This window comes from Frankliniella occidentalis, unplaced genomic scaffold (assembly GCF_000697945.3).
Source record: "Frankliniella occidentalis isolate FOCC.00 unplaced genomic scaffold, Focc_3.1 Scaffold131, whole genome shotgun sequence".
In the NCBI taxonomy this organism is placed as follows: domain Eukaryota; kingdom Metazoa; phylum Arthropoda; class Insecta; order Thysanoptera; family Thripidae; genus Frankliniella; species Frankliniella occidentalis.
This window is the reverse complement of record NW_026267258.1, coordinates 206,571-225,017: the sequence shown is the minus strand read 5'-3', so window position 1 is coordinate 225,017 and position 18,447 is coordinate 206,571. Positions and strand designations below refer to the sequence as shown.

The 18,447-nt window shown below is 39.0% G+C and overlaps 3 protein-coding genes across 5 annotated transcripts; 1 reads left to right on the top strand and 2 right to left on the bottom strand.

Moving 5' to 3' along the window:
• Window positions 1-504: 504 nt before the first annotated feature.
• Window positions 505-3,343, bottom strand: LOC113206249 (uncharacterized). Of its 2 annotated transcripts, none has more exons than XM_026422238.2 (6): window positions 3,231-3,343; window positions 2,411-2,582; window positions 2,080-2,297; window positions 1,916-1,938; window positions 1,317-1,826; window positions 505-1,243 (listed from the first exon to the last, which is right to left on the bottom strand). In XM_026422238.2, the coding sequence occupies exons 1-6, from the start codon at window positions 3,268-3,270 to the stop codon at window positions 938-940; spliced, it is 1,269 nt and encodes a 422-aa protein (XP_026278023.1). In that variant the 5' UTR covers window positions 3,271-3,343; the 3' UTR covers window positions 505-937. The 2 variants fall into 2 exon arrangements, with proteins under 2 accessions (XP_026278023.1, XP_026278024.1); XM_026422239.2 differs by lacking the exon at window positions 3,231-3,343 and adding an exon at window positions 2,971-3,116.
• Window positions 3,330-13,489, top strand: LOC113206247 (uncharacterized). 2 transcript variants are annotated; one of them, XM_052270637.1, is made up of 8 exons: window positions 3,330-3,496; window positions 4,098-4,217; window positions 4,335-6,657; window positions 6,761-8,495; window positions 8,583-8,772; window positions 8,848-10,871; window positions 10,977-11,232; window positions 11,364-13,489. In XM_052270637.1, the coding sequence occupies exons 3-8, from the start codon at window positions 4,416-4,418 to the stop codon at window positions 12,495-12,497; spliced, it is 7,581 nt and encodes a 2,526-aa protein (XP_052126597.1). In that variant the 5' UTR covers window positions 3,330-3,496; window positions 4,098-4,217; window positions 4,335-4,415; the 3' UTR covers window positions 12,498-13,489. The 2 variants fall into 2 exon arrangements, with proteins under 2 accessions (XP_052126597.1, XP_026278021.1); XM_026422236.2 differs by having other exon boundaries at window positions 4,332-6,657.
• Window positions 13,490-13,758: 269 nt separating this feature from the next.
• On the bottom strand, window positions 13,759-17,875 carry LOC113206248 (zinc finger protein 569). The gene is made up of 12 exons (XM_026422237.2): window positions 17,726-17,875; window positions 17,280-17,484; window positions 17,062-17,208; window positions 16,820-16,890; window positions 16,545-16,747; window positions 16,178-16,464; window positions 15,676-16,100; window positions 15,366-15,587; window positions 15,163-15,268; window positions 14,915-15,085; window positions 14,134-14,826; window positions 13,759-13,912 (listed from the first exon to the last, which is right to left on the bottom strand). Exons 2-12 carry the CDS (start codon window positions 17,472-17,474, stop codon window positions 13,775-13,777), a joined length of 2,658 nt encoding a protein of 885 aa, XP_026278022.1. The 5' UTR covers window positions 17,475-17,484; window positions 17,726-17,875; the 3' UTR covers window positions 13,759-13,774.
• Window positions 17,876-18,447: the final 572 nt, after the last annotated feature.

The following is an 18,447-nucleotide window of genomic DNA, read 5'->3' as shown; positions in this document are numbered from 1 at the left end:
AACAAAGGAAATCAGGTCTGGCATTCTCAATCAACACTCTGTATGGGAAAACACGTTCCTATTCCTGGTTGGCAACCGCGTCATTTTCAGCAGTTCCTGCACGGAAAAATGTAAGAAATCGAACTTGGCAGATGGTGGCAGCAAGGGGTAGCAACAACCCCGTGCGACACAGTCTCCCCTGAGTCCACTCGATCCTCCCCCAGCAGAGCCAACCCTTTTTCCCTCTAGGATAAAAGTCAGAGGAGCCGATACTGATCCGGCCGCTGCAGGCAGGTTGAGCTGCTCGGGGCATGGCAGCACCAACACGCTTCGCCGCGCCACGGGCCGACCATCCGAGTGGAAAGTCTCGAACTTTGAGATGTACAGCTGATAGTGCGCGAGCGTGTTTACTGTGAGCGCTGCGAGCAGACCGGCCCAGCCCGGCCGAAGGCCCGGCGCGGGCGGCGCGTCAACCTCTCGGGAGCGAGCGTGGGGACTTCCCTCATCGAACTGACAAACTACATGTGGAGAGTAATAAATTAAGGTCATTTTTTATTATTGCAGAGAGATGGTTGCATAGTGGTACGCATAGTCTGAGGATAAAAGTCTATTTATAAATCAAGTTTACCGTAAAACCAAAGACTCGTACAATTTAAATTTAAATAAAAACAAAAACATCCGGTACAGAAGTTTACATGTTGTAACAATACAAAGCAAAAATTCATACAGCTAACCGGACTTCACATTACTTGTTTTCACGATTCAAAGATAGAAATTACATTGAAGAAAATTATAGTTATGCTTACATACTGGCTGCTCATTAAGCAATCCATGTAAAAAAAATAACATTTTTTAAATATCAGCCAAGCACACATTATCCTAAACTTCTGTTGGTAATAACTTTGAATACCTACAATTTATTTATGATGAGCTTAATTTATTTTTATTATACTATCATTCATTCAAGAGTAAACTCTTGACTTTGATCCCCATCTGCATTGTCTGTCACCATCTGATCCCACATGACTTGCACCATTTCTACAGTTCCGTCATCATTAACTCTGGCAACATTTCCAACTGATCCTGCGGGAAGTTGACCGACCTCTTCTCCAGACATATCTACCACATGAACATACACATTTCCATCTTCAGCAGCTTCAATATGTTCACCAGTGGTTTCATCAGTGATTGGCATAACACACATAGCTTCACCCTCTACACCATCCACACCCTGCATGACCATGCCCGAAACATCTATGGTCATCTAGAAAAAAAAATAATGACAATTATTAAAAAATTACACATTTTGAAAAATGTAAGAATGTGTAACAACTTACTGTATCATGATTTTCAGTTCCCGTCAGGGCTGTAAGCTGGCCATCTTCCCCTTGTGTCATAACAATTGATGTAGTTCCATCTGTATTTTCAGCTTGTGATACTGATGCTATCACCATTGGACTGTTGCTATTAGTATGATTTTGAGCTACTTCATTATACTCATTAATTTCTGCAGCAATCATTTCTACAGTTTCTGCATCACCAGGATCCAATGTTTTAATTTTCATACTGCTATTTTCGTGAATATCATCTGTACTGTTCACAGATTCAGACTTGAAGCGCTTGAGAGTTTGTGTACTATCCACAGAATCTTCCTGTCCAGCAGGAGAAGGGTCTTTCTTCTTTGAATGTTGTTTGACATGATGAACCAAGAAGGCATTGTAGTCAGTTGTGTACTTGCACTTATTGCATTGCATCCATGTGTCTGACTTTGTATTCTTTTTCCCATCGCCAGAATTACATTCACCATCACTTTCGCCATCGGTGCTAATAGTTTTCCGTTTCTTAGTCTGCAAAATTTCATTCGAAAAATTACCTAATAGAAGTTACAGGAAAAAATACTGAAGAGTAACATAATTCAAAAGAAAGATTAACTTACCACATCAGATTTTTGCTCTTTACCTACATTTTAGAAGACAAAAGAATTTACAAAATAAGTTAGTGATTTCTTTACAGGTGACTAGGACATATAGATACTGAACTTTTGTGGAGTGTACAAGATTATTTTTACAATAATAAGATTAAAGCATACTATTCACGTACTAGGATTTGTTGAAGGTGTGATCTGGGGAGGTGGAGCCGGTGCACCTGTGGGCTTGCTGTTAACCAGCTCTCCCTCCTCAAGGGCATACTTCTTTTCTAGGAACCGTAGTACAACACCACGAACTGATCCCATTTCAGTTTCTAGGCGATCGAGTGTATTTATGAGAGTTGCACATCCCCGGCATATAATATCATCCTCTGATATAACAACCATATACCTGGAGAAAAGAAACACAAAATGTTTCATGTTAATAAAAGCACTAAATAAATTTAGAGATTATAAAAATAGAGATTTGAATAAAGAAATAACATCATGTCCGGGTTACAATACCTTTCTCCAACCAGTTGACCTAACTTTTCAATTAATCTAACTTTAGTGCTTTGAGTTCGGCATGTTGCGAGAGTATAGTAACGACCTGAGACAGCAACATCACAAACAAAGCAGTGTAGATCTTGCCCAGGTAGAACTGTTCCTGTGTGCGTCACTGCAGTTGTCATTTTAGCTGCAAATGAAAGCATATAAAATCTTCATTTAATAGAAAATTTGTCAAATAAAACAGCGTTAGGTAAAATCTAGCAAGAAGAAAACATTAAGTCGTTCTTATCAACGAAAAAATTGAATTGGAATTGCTGTCAAATAAGACAGTAGTAGCACAAAATCCCCTTCAAAAGTATGAGAGCAAATATCACGTAAATTTAATTTAAAAAACAGCAGACTTTGTTTATACATGCTTTAAATACAAATTAGGAAAATAAACAACCTATCTGAACCTGTCTGAGAAACTGGACCAGATTACTCTGTACGAAAAATTAAAATACGGGAGAAGGTACGAAGATAATGAAATTTGAACGAATGCAGAGAGTCCAGCTGGTTGTGGATAAATATCATACCGTTCTTTGAAGCCAAAGTAAATAAAGCCACAAATTTCAAATGCCGCGTTCGCGTTTGTCGGCTCGGCCGAAGGACTCGAAATGATATCGAGTAGACGCTCCGCCTTTACTAACGTCGAATTCAGCAGCATCAGCTTCATCAGAATAGTTAAAAATGTATTTTTTTAAGGTTTTAGATGCCTCTTGAAAGTAATTTATGAGCCAAAGAGCGTCGCAATTTACTTTATGATTTCGAAATTGAAATATTACAGCTGGCTCACCCTTTTGCTCCCCTTTTCCATCACAATTCAGTGGCGTCATCAGCTTTTCCTTTCTGCTTCGACGACGCCGTGCTGCTACTTGCAGTCAGTGTCCAGTACGCCGTGCAGAAAATCTAAACAACACCGATGGATCTGGATTGAGGCAACTTATCTAATTTTCCGTCTTGATTGACATGGTTTAACAGTGTTGTGTTCATCGTTGCGTGTACAAAAAGCCAACAAGTTCGTGTATTTTAAAGAATTTCACCATGGACCCTTTATAAAAAGTAAGCACTGGGAAACGTTACCGAAGCGCAGTGTTGGCTCGCGACCCCGGGCCCCCGAGTGGAAAAGATTTCCCTGTGGCATGATTTGTGAGGTGGAAGGAGCTAATCTCTTTTGCGCTCTTAATTAGTCTTTTTCTTACCATGAACGTTATATACTCTTGTCGACCACTCTACTTTACCTCGCAGGAAGTATCTTTAGGCTATATAAACTCAGCTTCAAAGGGGCTCCGTCAGCCGCATAACCTCTCTGCTCCAAAAGTCCAAAATCAAAATGTGTAATTATTCGCAGTCTGTATGTAAATACTTCGGTTCCCATTTATCGTTTCGACAAGTTTTATTTGCTTGTGTTTGTCTTTTTACCCTGAATCGTTACATTGAAATTGGGCGGAATCTGCAATGTTATTTAATATGGTTATTTCTGTATTACTATTGCTTGAAGAGTGTCATTCATAACTGGTCCCTATTCATTCCCTTTACACTTCATGCTACTGCTTTCATTTTGCCAAATTCAACATTTCACTAATGTCAAGATATGCCCCTGCTCAGTGGAACTATCATCTAAACCTATAATATCCAAGACTTTCTTTTTCTTTACTTGTAGTGTTATTTCGGTGAAGATAAATTTCAATCCAATTGAGAGGATGATCTATTCAAGTTATGAAGTGATGCTGTCTCACATCCGTATGGAAATACGGCTAGATTGCATTCCCATTGCTCTATGGTATGTGTAATATTGCATTATATTGATTAGTTGCTAGTTATATTTAAGTTTTGTTCATCATCTTGGTACGACATGTGTAAATTACCTAGATCTTTGTTGTTGTTTTTTTCCCAGAAGACTGCTTATGCATCCATAATCCGGATACGGGAGGCACTAGAGCTGCCATTTTATGAATAAATTAAAGAAGACCCAACTAATATGTCTGGTGAAAAAACTTTGATTTCAAAAGACGATATGAGTGCAAATGAAGATGAAACCGTTCCTGGTGAGGATCTCGACTATCAAGATGTTTCATTTTCTGAGAGTACCTCTGTCTCTGGTGACAAAATGGATGATTTAGAGGGTAATTCTGTTAGTTCAAGTAAAACTATTTCTGTTCTGGATGGTTCCTCGACTGACGCAGCCAGAGTTGGTGTCTCAGTGATTGCAAGCACAGCAGATGCCGAAGCTTATTTATTCTCTGAGGCTAATCAGGGTGGGATCATTGATTCTGGGAATGAACTGGGTAGTCCACAGTCATCCTCATTTGCTGGTGAAATTTCGGAGCAAAAGTATATTTTAAGTTCTGAAACGTCCCAAGATGAAATTTCAACTATTCAAGATGTGAAATATGAAGAGAAAGGAGCTATCCTTGACCATGCTGGGGAAGCTAATGAGATGGAATTGAATCAGCAAGTCACTCAAATGGGGGTAATTGGGGACACTGATGGAACAGATGATTTTGAACAAAGTGGGGAAGTTAGCCGGGCTGACTTTACAAACAAAACTGGTGAGGTGATTGAAACTGAAGAAATAGGTGAAGAAGTATTTTATGAAAGTCAAGTCGCAGATGAGAGTCACATTGTCAGTGATATGCTGGATATCAAAGAAAGCCAGAGAGTTGTTGATAATTCAGAAATGGCTAAGATTCACATGGCTGACACATCTCAAGAAATCAATGAAACTCAAGAAGTTGAGCAAGATCAAGAAATTAACGATTCTGAAGCAATTGACAACACTCAATTAGTTTATGAAATTCAAGAAGGCGATGTTAGTCAAGGTGAGGATGAACTTCAGGAAGGTGATGAACTTCAAGAAGGTGGTGAATTTCAAGAAGGGGACGAAGTCCAAGAAGGTGATGAAGTTCAAGAAGGAGATGGAGTTCATGAAGGAGATGAATATCAAGAAGGCGAATTTGAAGAAGGAGATGAATTTCAGGAAGGGGAAGAAGTTCAAGAAGGGGAAGAAGTTCCAGAAGGTCAAGAAGTTCAAGAAGGGGAAGAAATTCAAGAAGAGGAAGAAATTCAAGAAGGGGAAGAAATTCAAGAAGGGGAAGAAGTTCAAGAAGAGGATGAAATTCATGAGGGTGAGGAAGTTCTTGAAAGTGAAGAAGTTCATGAAGGTGACGAAATCCAGGAAGGCGATGAGTTTCAGGATGATGGTGAGTTTCAAGAAGGTAATTCGAGTCAAGAGGAGGTTGGACTTCAAAGAGGTGATGTTAGTCAAGAAGAAGATGATAGTCAAGGTGCTGGTGACAGTCAAGATGTTCTTAAAAGTGAAGAGGTTGTTGGCATTGAACGTGAAGCAGTTGATTATGATCAGGGATCCAATGAAGGAATGGAAATCGATGAAAGGCATAATGTTGTCGAAACAATGGAAATTGATGAAAGACAAGATCGTGAGGAAACCATGGAAATTGATGAAAGCCAGGATGGTGATGAAAGTCAGGATGCTGAAGAAAATCTTGAAATTGATGAAAGTCATGAAGTGGGTGAAACCCTAGAAATTGATGAAAGTCATCAAGATGGCAGTTCTCAGCAAGTTGAATCCTCTGAAATTCCCAAACAAGAGTCCACTGTGCAAGATAACAGTGGTACTCATATTTCTCATGATACTGCTGTTGCTGTGGTTTATAAATCAAACACTGAAAGTCCATCTGACAACATTGTTCCGAAAGAGATAGCAGCAGATTCTGAAGGCAACGGCAGTGCTCTAGAGGAAGCTGTGAGTGAAAGGACTAGTGTAGTTTCTCTTGATGAATGTCAGAGGAGTGCTGCAAATGGTGAGGAAGGTGCTGGAATTTTGAATGTAGATAATGTAAATGAAGTTCAAGCTGAACTATCTGAGATGTCTACAAGACAGCTTCCAGAGAATGCCAACACCGATCAAACGTCAACTGAAGATAGGTCAGAAAATGGAACTTTAGGTGGTGGGGAGGAGGAAGAGGAAAACGACATGGTGGAAGATGGTGATGATATGGGTGAAGGTGATACAGAGGATGATGGTGACGAAGAAGATTTTGAGGATGGTGATGACATTGGTGATGAAGTAGAGGTGGAAATAGAGGACTGTTCTGACCCTGAAATGGAATCTGAAGGTGGTGTGACATATATCATTAGTGAAGGGATGATTGTTGTGGAAGAAAATGACAACTCTGAAGTATTCTCAGCTGATCAAACTGGTAAGAATGTTTCTAATTTTGTTATTGTAATATGTTTTCAACTTTGTTTAACTGCATTTGCTATTTGATCCTAATTTTGTACTTGATTTACTTTTGTTTCTAGGCGTGTCTCCTGAAGAAGAACGTGTTCAATGTGACGATCAAATTGGAAGCATGCAGAAGACTACTCGAATCATTATTAAAATGCCTGCATCAAAAAACAACACTACTGAAGAGGGAACAGAATCTGAAACCATCTGCAACAAGGCACCAGATCAAGAAGCCGATTCTTCAGATGTAGCAAAATCTTCAAATGAAAACCGCATTTCATCTGAAGAATCTCTCCTTTCGGTTTCAGAAAAGAAGTTAGAAACAGGTGACAATCTGAAAGCAAGTAGTACCTTGGTGGCTGTTGAGAAAGTTTCAGTTGGTGCATCTGTATCACGCATAGAAAAGGACCAAGTATTAAAAACTGCCAGTGTTCAATTAGTCGATTGTGTCTTACCTACAGCTGCTAAGAGTATTGCATCAAGCTCTGGAGAGAAATTGATGAAATCTGAAAAAACAAATAAGTCAAATGTTGGCCCAACTACTCGTTCTGATGAATTAACAGATTCCAATATTTCAGTTGCTTCTAAGACATCAAAATCTGATAATCTGACAGGCATTACTACCTCAGTGGCTGAAGATGTGGCCTTAAGTGAATCAGGTAAAGAGCATGTTAAAGCATCTACAAGACAACTCAAATCTGAACCAGAACCACTTAATTTGAATCATGAAAAGTCCACAAAGACTGAAAATACTGAAGGAGACAGAACAATAACAGAGTCAAAGCAGACATCTTCTGCCAAGAACAAGCAAGGGGAGAAGACATCATCAAAAAGTGCTGTGTCCTCTAAGAACAAGAATCAAGGAAAGGTTTCCAAGGTAATTGGTGGTAATAAAGTTGAGAAAGGTCAAGCTGAGCCATCGAAGGAAAGACAGACCACTGGGGGCAGGGATGCTGTAAAACATGCTGCAGTCCACTCGCACAATGCTCCAAAGCACAAAAGCAGTAAAAACAATACTGATGAAAAGACACCTGTTTCAACGAAAACTGCTAAACAAGATACTCCTAAGGATGAGCGACTTTCCAAAGTGGACTCAATCAAGAAGCAGTTGGAATCTAAAGATCTGTCGCGCTCAACCCATACTGAGGTTCAGCACAGCACTAAAGGTTCTGCCTCTTCCAAGCAGCCTGGTGCTTCTAGCCATCGAACACGGTCCAATTCTACTTCTACAAAGGATTCTTCTGTTAAAGAAAAAGATAAAAGAGGGTCTTCCAAAGATGAAGCTACTGAGAAGAAACCTCAATCAGCTGAGGAGATGTCAACCCCTAATAAGACGAATTCTGAAACCAAGGTCGCCCTACGAAGCAGCAGATCTCGTAAATCACAAGCAGATCATGCCACTTCAAGTCAGGCTCAGGAACCTGTAAAGAAAGACAAAGCTAAGGCTGCTACTGAAACCCCTACAAGACCTCGTCAAAGTGAGAGAGTATCAAAGGCGACAGAAAAAGCAATCGCCTCTGGTCTTATTTCAAGAAGATCTAAAACACTTGCTCCTGAGAATAGTAGCTCTGAAACTAATGAGAAGTCCTCCGAAAATAATTCTGAAGATCAGTCTGCATCTCGAAGAAGCAAACGCAAAGCTGATTTATCACCACCTGTCAGTAAAGAGGAAACTCCTTTGAGTAAACGTAGAACAACGAGAAGTGGAGATGCCCAGATATCAGATGAAACAACTCTCACACCTTCTCAATCTGTGAGGTCTGCGCGTAAAAGTAAAAATTTGAAGAGGAAAGCATCAAGCACTGAGTTGTAAGTGAAATTTTTCTGTACAGTATTTTTAGTTAAAAGTAATATCTAGTTTGTGTTTTTGCACTGTAATTTGTTATTGTGTTTTAGGCCTCCTGCAAAGCATCCTCATACAGAAGAGACAGCACCTAGAGACAAAGATCTAGAAGAATTTGTGGCCAATATTTCCAAAATGTGCCGTATATGTGGAACAAAGAATGACAATCTTTTGAATGTCTTTGGGCCTGAGGGGCTCACTATACAACTCTCACATAAAATTCATAACATTCTCCCAATTAAAGTAAGAAGTTTAAAAAACTGTCAGTAAGTGGCATTATTTATCATTACCCACTAATAATTTATTCTTAATTTGCAGATACGAGCAGAGGAGCCATTACCTTCAGGAGTCTGTCATCCTTGTGTTGTAACTTTAATGGCTTGTGAGAAGCTTGTAGAGAAGTGCACTAGCATTGACAAACGTCTTCGTATGCATTTTAACTGCCCCTCAGAAAAATTGCAGAAAGATAAAACTACTCAGTTTGAAGTAGCTACTTCTCAACCACCCATATGTGACAGAACAGAAAAAGTTGTCTCAGTAGTGGTGTCAGAAGTAACCGAAAAGCCTGGAGATATGTCTTCAAAATCAACTGAAATTTCTGAAAAATCTAATGAGCTGATTTCCAAATCTTCTGAGTCACCTACAACATCTACTGAGTTGCCTCTAGAACCAATTGAAGTACCTGTGAAATCTACTGAAGCATCAATTACTGCTGTAGAAAAACCACTTCCCTCACAGAAGCATGTACAACCTACCAGGACTTCGTCAAGGGTTTCAGCTAAAGACAAGCAATTAAAAAAGGTTAAGAAACCATCACATGAGCCATCAAAGCCAACAACCCGATCAACCAAAGAAATGGCATCTACTGCTAAATCTCGTTCTGTACCAAATACTGACTCTGAAGATGCCCCACCTGTCCTCGAAGCTGAGCCCCCTCAGTCGGTAGGAGCATCAAATCAAGAGCCATTAGCTCAGCCTCCAATACTTATCCCTCAGCCTGGCAAGCCTCTGCCTGGTTTGGTTCCTATCCCTGCAGATGATCCTTCTAGTGCAAAGAGGTTTGGTAATACCTATAGAGCACGTATGAAACCTGGGCAGTGGGAAAAAATTGAAAGAGGCCTGGAAGCTATCCATGGAGAAGCGCCTGAGGATGAGCAGGATGAAGCCTCATGTGATGTCAAGCCGCTCACTGGTGCTCAGGCAGAAGAGTTTCACATTGTTGATCTTGACATGAATATGGAAGATGTGCAACCTGGATCAGGACCGGCTGGTGGACAGTCAGGGATGGAATCCATTCATTTAGAAATACCATCTGACACTGCAGATGAAGAGAATGCTGCTCAACAAGCTAGTCCAAAGAGTGTCGTTGATAGCATTCTTGTCGATTGGAGTGGGGATGAGGAGGATGTTACTCCTGTGCAGAAAGGCACTGCTGTTAGTTCTGGGCGACGAGTAACTGCTGCAGCAAGTGGGAAAGATAATATCAATGGTACATCCCAGAAGATCCAAGCCCTTCCTGTACCCTGTCTTTTTGCAGATGATGAGGGTGTCGAAAGTTCATCACAAGTCAAATCAAAACCTACTCCCATCACCATTAAAGAAGAGTCATTCTGGCCGGAACCAGCTCCAGGCACCTCAGCATCAACTACAGAGGTTCCAGCTAGTGATGTTCCATGGAAGTGCTTTGTGTGTGGAAAGCGTGGAAAATCTCTACCTAAATTCCTTGAGCACAAAAAGTTGCACTTGAATGATAGAAAGTTGGTTAGTTGTCCTAAATGTAGTGAAAGTTTCAGCAATGCTGGTCTTCTGAAGAATCACATGAAGGCTTTTCATGGAGATGATGATGATGATGATGTGGTTGAGCAACAACCAAGAATTACGCGGCGAAGGGGTAGACAGGATGACGCAGTTGTGGATGTTGACTTCTCTCCTGCATCAGATGGCCTTTACCATTGCAGTTTATGTCAAAGTGCATTTACAAACATTGAAAGCTTATGCCAACATAAAATTACTCACCAGAAAACTGAAGTTGATGCTTTCAAGTGCAATGTTTGTGGGAAAATCTTTCATCGGTACAATGAATACCAACATCATTTGACAACCCATCAGCCTGGAGCACAGAACATCAATTTGTTCCAATGTGGAAAGTGTGATATGAAAATGGCAAATCAAAAAGAGTTTATTGAACACATTAATTCCCATACAACTGAGCAAACCAGCTTCACTTGTGATCAGTGTGACAAGATTTTTGACACAAAGCATAAACTGAGGAGTCACAGAAGCACTGCTCACAAGTCTACAGCATATGCCTGTCATTTATGTGACAAAGTTTGTCAAAAGAGGTGTGTCTTTGTTTTTGTTTTTCTCTTAAGAAACATCTAGACTGCTGCTGGAGTGCCAAACTTAATGTTAAATCAATTTTTATCTTGATTTTGTTTTCTTTCCAGAATAACACTGATTGAGCACTTACGTAAACATACAGGAGACAATCCATTTGCATGTCCTGTCTGTAATAAGAGATTCAATCGCCTAGCAAACTACAAGGCACACATGACAATCCATGAAAATGCTCGACGTTATGAGTGTCCATATTGTGGAAAGCGCTTTAACCGCCAAAGCATTCAGCAACGCCACATTAAGACCCACACCACAGAACAATCAAGAAAGCATCGCTGCAGAGTTTGTAATCTAACATTTGGTTTGGTAAGTAATGTCTTTTTAATAGCCATGAAACCAGCTTCGTATAAAGAAGTCAATTGTTGATATTCTTGTAGAAGGTAGAAAAGCTGTGTGTCATAGAATATTGTTTATCTGTTTTTCTTTCCTTTTCACAGGCTACTGAAATGTTTACTCACAGAAAACTTCACACTAGAGATGAAGTTGAGCGTGCTACTTGGGAGGATGAAAAACAGCGTTTGGCTCTCACTAGCTTCTCATGTAAGGTTTGTCAAATGCCATTCAATACAGTTGAAGAGGTCCTTAGACACATGCCTTCGCACACAGATGAAGAGAGAGATATTGCTGCCAAGCTTATCAATCCTAAACTTGAATGTGACATTTGTGGTAAAGTTCTGAACAGCAAAAGAACATTCAATGCCCACCGTTCCTCCCACATTGATGGGAAACCTTTTGTGTGCAAAATCTGTTCCAAAGGATATGCTACTTCCACTGGTCTCAATTATCACATGCTGTCTCACACAGGAGAAAGACCATTCCCTTGTACTTTCTGTCATAAGGGATACAAAAATAGTACAGACCTAAAAGTTCACATGCGCCAGCACACAGGTGAATTCCCTTACAAATGTAACAAGTGCAACAAAGCTTTCCGGTCGGCTTCAAGTTTACAGAAACACGGGTTTGTCCATTCAGAAGTCAGACCTTTTAAATGTAGATTTTGTAATATGTCATTTAAAAGGGAGACAACAAAGCATAATCATGAAAGAATCCACACAAATGATCGACGTTACAAGTGCAAAGTTTGTTCAAGAACCTTTATACAGAAGGGTGCTTGCGATGCACATGAAAAGTTGCACTTCAGAGGAGGCACACAGGTGTTCTTAAATGTGAGTGAAGGCTTAACAGCCCAGAGACATGGAGATAATTCAGAGAACTCTCAAGAAATGACTGCATCAACAAGCTCCAAAGCTGAGAAACATGATCTCTTTGAGGATTTTGAAGAGGAAGAATTTGAAGAGGATGATGACGATGAAGATGAGTACATAATTTATGAGGATGAAGATGGTATTGATGATGAGGAAAGAGAGGAAGAAGAAATGTTCATTGACACAGATAACTCTCAGAATTCTATTAAAACAACTGTGATCAATGTACCATTTGATGAACCATCCAAATCCAGCAATGGAGTGGTGGGTTTGCCATCAGCTAACATAACACCCATACCTGTTGCAGTGTCTGGTGATCTAATTCCAAGCATTGGCGACAGTTCTGTTCACATTACACTTCTTTAATTTTAATAATTGACACCTTTTTTCTCTATGATGTATGATTTTGACGTGAAGGTTACTTGTGTTCAATTTTGTTTACTGAAAATTTTTAAGTTACCTCTTAAAAAGGTAACTTAATAGACGGTAACATACCTTTTAGTTCTGCTGGAAAGTCCTATATAAGTGTGTATGTGTGTGCGTGTGTGTGTGCAGTTTATCTGATGTTAATCATTAATAGTGCATTTTTAGTGATTTGTGGTATACTTTTTCATTGATGTAGTGGTTTACATGATTTATTGTAAAATTTATCAAATCAAAGATCAATGCTTAATCTTAATTAATGATTGTTATTGTTTAGGGTTGTAGTCAATGTAAAAGTGTGGAGTCATAGCTGTATAATTTTAATTTTCATCTATTTTATAGAAGATATATAAAAGAATGTTCCAAGAATCTTTCTTGTATGGCAGATGCTTCCCCAGTGTTGCATCTTTCCTTTTTAAATCCGTAGACTACCCCTGACTGCCATATTTATGAGTGAATATGGAACATGGGGTCCTCAATTAAGTGAGTGTTTACCTTTTGAATTTGTAATTTTTCTCTTGCTGTTATAATTAGTGGAATATGTAATTTATCTCTGCTACTTACAGTATTGTAAGTATTTGCCCCACATTCACTAAAAACAGTGATGTACTTGACAAGTTAAAGGTTACTCACTGTCCACTAGTTTTTTTACATAGCTGTGAAATAAATGTAGTGTTTTTCAACTGACTGTTTTCTTTTCTTTTTTTTTGTGTTTGTACATAGTCAACTTTTTTTTATGCAATTTAAAGAAAATCAAAGAATATAATTTTGAAATAGCAGATATATATAATTGGTTATCAACATGTAATTTTTGTGCAATATGCCAGCTAAAAGCTAGCTTAGGTATAGTCTTACTTTACCTTAGAAGTTGAATGTCCTTTGCACTGTCTAAAGCTTTTCCCTCTTCAGACAAAAATAAACTTTACTTAGATTTATTCAATTTAATTCTTTATACCATCCCCAAGTACTTCACACAAACACTATGCATTTGTTTGTTGAATAGATTATTTCACATTGGCAGTCTAATATATAAAGATATTATTCTCTAATACAGTCAAATGCCTGTTGGCAATCCATAACTTTCAAGATGTTTCAACTTTAATTTGCTACAATAATTCAAGCTTGATAACATTGTCAGAAATATGACAATTGCTTCCATTAAATGTGTAATATGATGATGAGGCAATTAATTGTAATTCATCGCTTTGAGAAAATCATGTTTATTCGTCTAGGACTGGCATTTGCGGATCAGAATTTGCATCTTTCAAACCTGTCATTGGAGCATCTGCTAACATACCATCTTGCTCAATAACTATGGTGTGTTTATTACTCTGGAGCACAATGTCTTCACTTATTTCCTGCAAATGAAAGAAAATTATTAAAAATTGCAGAACCATCACACACTAAAATTGATGTCACAGAGTAGACCAAAATTTGTAGGACCACAAGCACAAGAAATATCTTACAGGTGAAATTTTGTGGGGTCTATAGATGAGGAAACAAATTTCAGCCTAATTTGAGACATACATACATCCAAAAGACTTAGGTTGTAATTTTGAATGTTTAATAACCTTCTTACCAATAGGTCAGGTTCGCCAATAACACAGTCCACATCTTGTTGAATCAACACCATATGTTGAACTTCCTCACACTGCAATGCATTGTCATCACCTTGAGAAACTAGAATATTGATTCTGTTTGCATCCTCTTCAGGAAAAGTCTCACTCACTTCATTCCTCCAATTTTTAATGACTGTGACTTCCATGTCATTTGCAACACCATCAGGTATTCTCATATTTTTCGGTTCTGAATGAGTCTTTTCATGCTGAGAACATGAACCCTTTTGAGTAAAACGCCTTGCACAGAATTTACATTCATATGGTTTCTCTCCTGTATGAATGCGAACATGGGTCACCAGGGTTTTTTTCCGTTTAAATGTTGCAGGGCAGTAATCACAAGAAAACATTCTCGTATCTGAATGAGTCACCAGATGGAGACGCAGACTTGCAGCAGTAATGAATCCCATGGAACAAACGCGGCATTTGTATGGCTTCTCTCCAGTATGCTTCATGTGATGAATTTTTAAACTAATTCTAGTCTTGAATCCTTCAGGACAAAGGTCACATTTGAACGGTCGTTCACCAGTGTGGGTGTACATATGATACTCGAGAGCAAACTTTGTTGAATAAACGTTTGCACATTCTTTACACTGGTACTGCGTATTGCCACTGTGTAACAGCATGTGGCGCTCATAATTCTTCTTACTGTAAACCTGTATTTTAATTTTTTTAAATGAAAGTAAAGAAAATCATACTTGACTTACTCTACAGCCTGGCAGGAAGTAAAGAACATTTACTTACCTCTTTTCCACATTCTGAACAAACAAACGCACCACCATCCACTTGGCCAGCTTTCTTAGCTTCGTCAACCTCAACTGCAGTGTGGGACTCCTGTCTATGTTGTGATAACTCTACTACACGATCAAACTTCATACCACAGACCTTGCAAGAAAATCTATCTACCTTAGAAGTCTGAAAATAAATAAAGTAAAATTTCTTTCATTGTAATTGCTCATTAATTAGTTAACATATAGCTGAGGAAAACGTACAGTTTCATTATCAAAGAGAGCTTGTTCAGCATCTTTTTCTTCTTTACTATGCATGGCTCTATGACAATGCATTTCTTCTCTGGACGAAAATTTCTCATTGCAGATTCTGAACAAAATTTTGTCAAAGTCAATGAATAGTTTCCAGTTCAAGATAGGGAGTTAGCTCCAGTTAAGGAAGGTACTTTAAAACACTAACTACGTACTTGCACTGTAGCTTGGTGTCCCCACAAAAACTCTCATGGCGCCTCAAGTTAGATGGCCTATTAAAAGTCTGGCCGCAAAGTGAACATACATACGGCTTTATACCTTCATGTGCAGCCATATGCAATCTAAATCCACTATCTGTAGAAAATTGTTTCCCACATTTTACACACATGTATGGCCTCTCTCCAGTATGTGTTCGTAGATGAATTTTCATCCGAGACCTGGAGATAGTTTTATTAAAACACAACTTAACATTTAAAAATGAAAGATTAGACATTTGAATAATTTGAATACACAAACAAGAGATACCTTAATTTGAAGTTTCTTGGACAGTGTGGGCATTGGAAAGAAGTCTGTTTATTTTTATGTTTATCTAGATGTGGTTGTAAATGTGATTGAGATCTAAAGTGAGCCCCACACACATGACATTTTACAGAATTTGTATGAGACAAAAGGTGCTCGCGAAACAATTTCACTTCTGTAAATACTTGAGGACATGTAAGACATGACAATTGTTTAGGAGTGGGAATAGTCTTGGGGAGAAAAACTGAGTGGCACAAGTGGTCTTTCAGCCATAATTCACTTTCAAAAGTTTCTTTACATCTGGTGCACTCTAATGCCTCGGAGTTTAGAAATGACAATCCAAGACGTTCTTTATGTCTGAGATTGCAATGATCAATTAACCCAACTTTGGATTTTGCCTTCATGCCACAGAATCCACAGCGCCAGTGAGCCTGGAAAGTTTTGAGGAGGAATTTTTAAAAAGAGGTTCAAGATTATGGTGCAATTAAAATTCTTGTTGACACTATACCTCTTTTTTGGCTGTTTGTTTAGTACTGTTCAGGTTCCTTTTATCATAAGTTCTTTTCCGGCTGGACGTATTTTCAGGTTGTTGATTGTTTTCTTTAAGTTTAATTAGTTCATCTTTTCCAATAGAATTCCTTTTCTGAAAGTAGTCCTCATTTTGGGCTTTGTTTTTGGTTTCTAGCAAACCAAATGAATCCTTTGCCTCAGAATGAAATTTTAAATGCTCATTGTACTTGCTTGTTTGATCAGCACTACATACAAAATCACAATTGCTACATTTTAATAGTTTGTCTGAAAGTAACACATAGATTAGAACAGTACAATCGTCTGTCAAATTGTTAAGATAATGTAAAGAACTGTTTCTCTCTTACCAGGGTGTGACTTTATCTGGTGAAGCAAAAGAGAATATGCATCACTGTCAGTGACTTCACAGTGCAGACATCGATACAACTTATGATCTTTATTTGGTTGACTATTGGCTGACTGTTCAGCATCTTCATTTGCTGCCTCACTCTCTATCAACCTAAGAGTCTCTGGTTGTTGAGCTGGCTGTTCAGTAAATTGGTCTGCTTCTCTGTACAGAGCAAATAGATTCAGTGACAGAGTGTTAAATATCAATAATCAAATCATTAGTTTTACCACTTACTTCTCCAATGAAGATTCAAAGCCAAGGGATGGATCACAGTCTTGAACTTCTGACATTTCATAATTATTTAGCTATTGAGATAGATCACAACATTGTCATCCTCAGTATAACATGAAACTGTCGATTGACTGTCTGTCAACTATCAGGCATATCAACTGACAGCCAATCAACAGTAGATCCACAAATAATATGAGCTTATTATCTATATATCAGTACATCAACTAGATCTCTTAGAGACATACCTGAGATATCCCAACAATGTTGCCTGGAAGCATTTGTTGCATTTTTTCATTAGCTTGGACACAGACTTCAACTAAAGAATGAATTGAAGACAGAGTTTCAAGGCATGCTGTGCATACTGTCACAGGAAGGAGGTCAGTAGGTGTTACCTATAAGAATCAGTCTTGTATCAATCGTGCATCAAAACAAGTGCAGTCTTATCATCCTTAAGATGTCTTACCAAAATAGGTAGATGGTTATTAAGAAGATCAACAATGCCTTTGCTTTCCCCAGCAGAATCAAAAACAGGTATTAGCACAGTGTCGGAGGAGGCACATACCCTACACATTCCTTCAAGGCGCTGCTCTTCAGTATTGAACTCGTACTCTACACAACCAACATCTAAGGTGAGAGCAAAGGAAGAATCGTGCTCCATTTCTCAAGTTCTATAATCAAAGTGGAAAGAACTGATCAACAAAATACAAAATATAAATACAAGTAAAACTTAAGTAAAATATAAGCATGGGTATGAGAGCATTCTCAATGGTCGTAGAAGATCTTCTTTGGACACCCACAAAATGAACAGAATTTATTTGACAAGAAATAGGTTACATTTGCCCATCAAGCATTTCCTTTTAGAATGAGCGCTAATGAATAAAAATTGTGGATGTCCATTTAGTCATGTACCTTTGAAATTTTATAAACAAACAAACAATTAACTGTGTTTGGTTTTGAATATTTCAAAACACAAAACAAAATTTTATGCTGCCATAACCAGACGACTCTCTCAAAAACATTTCAGATTCATATTCGTCAAACCTATCCCTGAGTACCCTGTGAAGAGACTAGTATATGCAGACATATCGTCTTTGCAATTCATAATACGTGATTAGCTCTATGCGAGGCTATACGATTGGCATGAGAAAATTTTTGTAGATGCGTTCAAAAAGTGAATATCTACTTTGATAGAGGACCGGTAGGGAAAATACCCTTAGCTCGAGGGAACAGCCTTCTTATTTCTTTGTTAGTATCACAACGTAGGTTAGATGGCGTCGCAGTACGTTCGGTTCTCGATCGATAATGTCTTGAACCCTTTCTCGATGGGGGAAAGCAGGGGAAGTCCCTGTACCAGTTTTTTCGGTGAACGGGCCGATGCGCGTGGGCTTGCCTACTCTCTCCGCCCGTATGGCACCAGCGGGCACTGCCGGCTGTAGCTACAATCGTGAAGTTACAAACAGGGACGTCCGCCTTCTTCTGCGCCTTTCGCGCCTGCACGCCAGTGCGTAGGCAACCCATCGAGCTGCCGCGTATTCGCCTGGACACCCATTCGGTAAGGCGCCATCGTCAGCGACGGTATACAATTCCCCCCCTCCCCCCTTACGCCTCTGCATGCGGCGGTACAGTATCGC